The sequence below is a fragment of the Pinus tabuliformis genome, chromosome 3_1 (genome assembly GCF_031772625.1).
Source record: "Pinus tabuliformis cultivar Carrire ecotype Pingquan chromosome 3_1, CPIR1, whole genome shotgun sequence".
Classification (NCBI taxonomy): domain Eukaryota; kingdom Viridiplantae; phylum Streptophyta; class Pinopsida; order Pinales; family Pinaceae; genus Pinus; species Pinus tabuliformis.
In genome coordinates, this window is record NC_142301.1 from 585,695,943 (window position 1) to 585,702,231 (window position 6,289).

General features: G+C 46.9%; 2 protein-coding genes across 2 annotated transcripts; both read left to right on the forward strand.

The window, feature by feature from the left end:
• Nucleotides 1–1,513: 1,513 nt before the first annotated feature.
• Nucleotides 1,514–2,425, forward strand: LOC149188365 (uncharacterized). Its single transcript, XM_089409934.1, has one exon. The coding sequence runs from the start codon at nucleotides 1,514–1,516 to the stop codon at nucleotides 2,423–2,425; it is 912 nt and encodes a 303-aa protein (XP_089266060.1).
• A 3-nt stretch (nucleotides 2,426–2,428) lies between these two features.
• On the forward strand, nucleotides 2,429–5,935 carry LOC149188366 (uncharacterized). Its single transcript, XM_089409935.1, has one exon. The coding sequence runs from the start codon at nucleotides 2,429–2,431 to the stop codon at nucleotides 5,933–5,935; it is 3,507 nt and encodes a 1,168-aa protein (XP_089266061.1).
• Nucleotides 5,936–6,289: the final 354 nt, after the last annotated feature.

The window sequence follows — 6,289 nt, forward strand, 5'->3', positions numbered from 1 at the left end:
CGCCTCCACCTGGTTCATTTCCAGAACAAGGCCAAAGTTCCGAACAGCCTGACATTTCAGTACAACACCCAGACACGGAAGGGGAAGAGACAAATACTCCAAGAGCGTCACAGCGAAAGGCAACATCGGCCACTTGCATCCCCAAGGCAACAGAACGAATCAAAGTTGAGCTTCCCAGCCATAGAATCAATGGTGAAATCCAATACATGCAAGATCATGCACTCATTGGAAAATTTCTCGGGTTCTGGCCAACAGAAAAAGCTTTATATGGATGGATCGCCTCCAAATGGAAACCCAAAGGGCATGTATCGCTGCTACTAGGCCCTAAAGGCTTCTTCACTGCTATATTCACCTGCTTGGAGGACAAAATAAGAGTATTTGAAGGAGGCCCTTACTTCTTCAACTCTGCAGGTCTCTTCCTGCGAGATTGGAAACCGAGGTTCAATCCAGACACAGAAGATCTAAGTCACGCTCCAGTGTGGATTCGCATGTATGGTCTCCCCACGGAGTACTGGAGAGAAGAAACGCAGAAGGACATCGGAGATCGCATTGGCACCTTTATAAAAGTTGCTGAGGAAACCAAGAACAGAAGATTCACCTCATATGCCAGGCTCTACGTCCAAATGCATCTCAAGAAGACCCTTGCAGACTCGGTAAGTCTTTTTCACGATGACTATGAATGGACTCAACCTCTTAATTATGAACATATTCCATTCCGCTGTCGTAAATGTCATGAACATGGTCATCTGTTCCGAGACTGCCCTCTGACCTCCCAGCTCAAATCTTCTGTTAATGAACCCAGCAAAGACTCTGAGGGTTTCATTAAAGTGCCTTCTCGACGTAGACATACTAAAAAACAGGCTGCTACTCCCTCAAGCCCCAAAAAGCTAACCTCCCAAAACAGATTTCAAGCCCTCGCTCCTCAAGATCCCTCAGTCTCACAGCCAAATGTATCCCCTGCCTCGCCTCTGCAGCCATCATCATCCAAGGATCTAAAAAACCCCTCGGATCCTTCCTCCTCTATAATGGCCAATGCTCCTCTTGACTCGAATGCCAAAATGCCAACCATAGAAGCTGATATACACTCCTCATCCATGGATCTTGATGCCGCACTAGCCCTCAGTTTGCATGAGGAGGCTACAGAAGACCCTCAGAACATCCCCATTATTATGGAGGAAGATCAAGAAACGGTAAGTATAGATGGTCTGGATATACTTAAACTTGAAGAGGCCTGCAAGCAAAAAGAATATAATTCAATCCCCCCATGGGAAATAGACAGACTTGCAGGAGTCCTTGCCAAAGCTCAGCACAGCAAATGTCTTGGAGTACAAGCAGGCAGTCCATGGGACGGCAAGAAAATCCAAAAAGAAACCAAGAAAAGGGGACGCAAAACCGATTTGCAAAGAACCATCATTCTAGGAGAAATACTTATGGAATCTGGGAGATTTCCGAAGTTGACCACGTTTTACAAGCCCCACCCCCAAAGTTCCCCATGAAGCTTATCTCCTGGAACATGCGTGGGCTCAACAGTCCTTCGAAACACAGAATGTTGAAGAATATGATACAGTTGGAAAAACCAGCAGTGGTATTCCTTCAAGAAACAAAAAGTATTAGTACAGCGCTTGAAAAGATCCTTCGCAAAGCCTGGAGCGGAAGTAGATCAGTTTCCGTGGACGCAGTAGGGGCGTCGGGCGGGCTCTCCATTGCATGGAATCCGCAGATCCTGAAGCTACAAGACTTTCATGCAACCCACCATTTCATTCAAGCTAATTTTCATCTTATTGGAATGGACATTCATGGACTCCTCACCAATACATACTTCCCGCAAGATATGCACCACAAGCTAGATGTGCTGGAAGCATTAACAGATCTAAACTCAACCAGACAATTCCCATTGTGGATAAGTGGAGGCGACTTCAATCTTATCACTCATCTGGGAGAAAAAAAAGGCGGGCGCATGAAGCTAGAAGATGACAGCGCCGGTTTCAAAGACTTCATCCGAAGTAATCAGCTTATAGACATACAAACTTCCAATGGCACCTTCACATGGACGAACAAGCGCAGGGGAGTACACAATATTGCCTCGCGACTTGACTGCTTTCTCATCTCAGACAACGCTATCCACCTGGGCGGAGACTTTAACGCTTCCATCCTACCTCAGGGGGGATCGGACCATTGGCCAATCATGCTGCAATGGACGAGACCTGGTAAACACAGCAATCGACCATTTAAATATGAAGCCTTTTGGGCCAATCATCCCAAATTCAAAGAGGTGGTCCAAGAGGCATGGAAATCATTCTCTCCTCCAGAAGGCGCAAAGATGTTCATATTTCAACAGAAACTCCGACATCTCAAGCAAGTATTGAAGGTGTGGAATAAAACTCAATTCGGGAACATCACGGAATCCAGGCAAAAACTGGAATAGGAAATGAGCACAATACAACAAACAATCATCCTAGAAGGCAGAACAGAGGAATTGGCAGACAAGGAGCAAGCCACATGGACAGCGTTAGAAGCTCGGAGATCTCAAGAGGAAATCCTTTGGCGCCAAAAATCCAGAATAAAATGGTTAAAAGAAGGTGAGAAAAATACAAAATTCTTTCATCGATCTACCATTCAACGGCGAATGCACAATAACATTACCTTCATCAACAATAACCAAGGGGAGAAATTAGAAACGCATGAAGATATGGAAAAAGAGCTAAGGGACTACTTTCAGGAAGCACTCAAGGAACAAACCAGAAGCAGAATAGCAGCAATACAAGAGGTCACTAGGCACATCCCCAAGCTCATCACAGAAGAACACAACAAAAATTTGCTGCAACCAGTCACAAAGCAAGAGGTAGAGGAAGCAATGGCGCAGTTAAAAGATGGTAAGGCTCCTGGACCTGATGGCTTTATTGCAAATTTTTTTCATGATTTCTGGGAACTAATACACGCAGAGGTCTGGGAACTAGTGGAAGAATCTCGCTCCATGCACTGGCTCCTCCCCTCTCTCAACTCCACGTTCATTGCTCTGGTTCCCAAGGGGGAAGAAGCCAATACACCTGACAAATTCAGGCCCATAGCCCTCTGTAATGTTATTTATAAACTCATCTCCAAGGTAGTGGCCAATCGGCTCAAACCCCTCCTGCCGCTTCTTGTCCTTCCGGAACAAACGGGTTATGTCGAAGGTCGCCAAATCATGGATGGCATCATCCTTTCTAATGAGGTGCTCCACTCCCTAAAAATCCTAAAGAAACCTGGTATGATTATGAAGCTTGATCTATCTAAAGCCTTTGACAAGCTTAGTTGGGAGTATATTCAGAAGATGCTGCTAGCCTTTGGCTTTAATGCAACATGGACTAGATGGATCATGAGCCTTATCTCATCTCCCTGTTTCTCGGTTCTTCTCAATGGCTCCCCATCTTTGCCTTTCCGCTCCTCACGAGGCATCCGGCAAAGGGACCCCCTCTCGCCTTTCATTTTCGTTCTGATGGCGGAAGGGCTCAGCCACCTTATACACCATACTATCTCCTCTCAAGCAATCAGAGGCATAACGCTTCATGGCCTCTCCCCCTTATCTCATCAACAATTTGTCGACGATACCATGCTCTTTGGCCATCCTTCTTCTTCTGAAGCTAAATCCTTCAAAGCCTTGCTCGAGCTGTTCTCTGAAGCCTCAGGGACCTCCATCAATGCTTCTAAATCTCAGCTCTTCTTTTTCAATACCCCTATCTCCATTCAAAGGAATATAGCGCGCATCCTTGGCTTCACCATTGCAGTGCTCCCGTCCAAATACTTGGGTGCTCCTCTTATGGTCTCTGCTCTCAAGCATGCATCCTGGCGCACGCTCCTGGACAAGCTGGAAGCCAGACTCTCATCCTGGACATACCGATCGCTAAACACAGCCAGTCGACTTGTAATGATCAAGTCCGTGCTCCAGGCTATGCCTCTTTACCTCTTTTCCATATTAGCTGCTCCCAAGTGGGTACTCAAAGCCATTCGAAATCTTCAGCAGAACTTTCTATGGGGATCCACAGGTCTCAACAGGAAATGGGCCCTTGTTAAATGGTCAGAAGTATGCCAACTTAAATCAAAAGGAGGATTAGGCCTGCGGGATCCAATGCAAAGTAATCATACCATGGGCGCGAAAGTTTGGTGGAACTGGCTGGTCAAACCTCTAATTCCATGGGTAAAACTCTGGCAATCCAAGTATGCAGCTGGCAGTCAATGGGAGGATCTCATCAGAATAAGTCCAAGCATCTCTGGCTCCATGATCTGGAATGCGGCTAAGCTACACAGTGCATTCACACAGGAGTACAGTTTCTGGGAAGTTCATTCCGGTAACTCAGCGCGTTTCTGGGAAGATTCGTGGCAACAACTTCCAAAGCTTGCCACGATTTTCCACAAACCACTTTGGCAGACTTACATGCAAAGCCACAGTTTGGTTCGCATCTCCCAATTCTGGCAACAACAGGCAAACAACGATTACCAACAATGGAAGCCAGCTTGCTCATGGCAACCGGGATGGCAAGAAGAGACCCACGCAGATATTGAGGAAGAATTAAACCATAGGAAAATCAAGCAGTCAAATAAGCAGGATAAGCTGAGATGGGGGAACACAACAAAGGGAACCTTCACCACGAAAGAGGCTTATATACTGCGATATGCTCCAAGTCAAAACAACAGAGATCCGCTATGGAATAATATATGGCAGCCCAAACTTTGGCCCAAAGTTTCAACCTTCCTATGGTTGTTGAGCAAAAAACGCATCCTTACTTGGGACAACTTGCAGAGAAGAGGATTCATTGGGCCATCAATATGTCCAAATTGCGCTCTCCAGTCGGAAACCATACTGCACCTCATGGAGACATGCCCCCTCGCAGCCCATCTCTGGAATCAAATAGAACGATGCAATCAACGAAGAGTACACCGTCAGGGAGATATCGCAAACCTACTGAGAACCTGGCACAAATCGCCGTATAAAAGTCCGTTGTTAAACTCTTTGTGGGCTCTCATCCCAGGATTCCTCTATTGGTCCCTATGGAAGGAACGGAATAACAGAGTATTCAACAATAAAAAGCGCCCTCCTGACATCCTTTGGCTACTATTCAAACAAAGTATCCAAGAAACTTTGGCGATAAGAACATGGCAAGAAACAGACTGGCCCTCTTCTCCACAAGAGCTACAGGTCTGGAAATTATGGGATCTCCACATTGCTTGCCCACCTTCTGCCCCCTCTTCATCCCCTCCCAAGATTGGCTCCCCTGTTCATTGGACACCCCCAGTATCATCAGTCTTCAAACTTAATTTCGACGGTGCAGCAAAAGGAAATCCAGGACCAGCTGGACACGGAAGTGTCATTCGAAACGATAAAGGTATCATTCAGCACATTATCTTTGGCTCCATAGGCAATGACACCAATAATGTTGCAGAACTGGAAGGCCTATGGAAAGGCATATGTATAGCCGATCAACAAGGATACTATCCGCTGGTAGCTGAAGGCGACTCATTGATCCTCATCAACGCAGCCATTCGAATTCAGGCAGGATCACCTGCTGCCAAAGTAGCTTCCAGTTGGAGATTGCTCAGCAGACTTGAAGCACTGGAGGACAGGCTCAGGAGCCCCAATAGCATTATCTTCCAACATGTTAAGAGATCCGCCAACAAGGTAGCAGATCGCCTGGCCAACCAAGGAGTTAATCTGAATAGCTCACCCTTCTCAGGTCATCTCAATGAATCAAAGGACACTCAACTTCAACAGGATTGCCTTTCTCTGGCAAATCAGGACCTTCTACCCCCGGCTGCGGAGGCCTCGGGTGCGGCTGCGGGAGCAACGGCTGGAACAAGCGAGCCTGCACGCAATGAACCTCCCCACACGGATTCGAGCGCCTCTGATCCCTACGCCTGCCGAGTGGTGGAGGAACAACCGTCCACCTCCATGGATGAGTAAGTCCTCTGCTTGGCTGCGCTTTCAGTTCCAGAATGGCGGCTTCATGGTTTTGCACGATACTTATCATCGTATGTAATGTCGGTCAAGTGTCTTGGGACGGGTATGAATGGTAGCTTTGAGTCTGTAATGGGAGCGGGTAGCATAGCTCAATGTCTGTTACGTGTCTTGTCTTTGGATCGTTGGGAAGTTCCGTGTCGTTTTGGCAGGGACAGAAAGCAATCTGCGTGTAACTAGTTTGTTATCTGCGTGTAACTAGTTTGTCATGTGTCCGGGTCTAGAGTCAGTGGACAGCTCCTTAGCTCCACAGTTTTCAGGTTTATGTTCAGTCATAGCGCGCTCAAATGTTCAGTGGCG

What these genes read in the sequence shown, in the direction of transcription:
- LOC149188365 (XM_089409934.1), top strand. Translation starts at nt 1,514, where the DNA reads ATGCGTGGGCTCAACAGTCCTTCGAAACACAGAATGTTGAAGAATATG.
- LOC149188366 (XM_089409935.1), top strand. Translation starts at nt 2,429, where the DNA reads ATGAGCACAATACAACAAACAATCATCCTAGAAGGCAGAACAGAGGAA.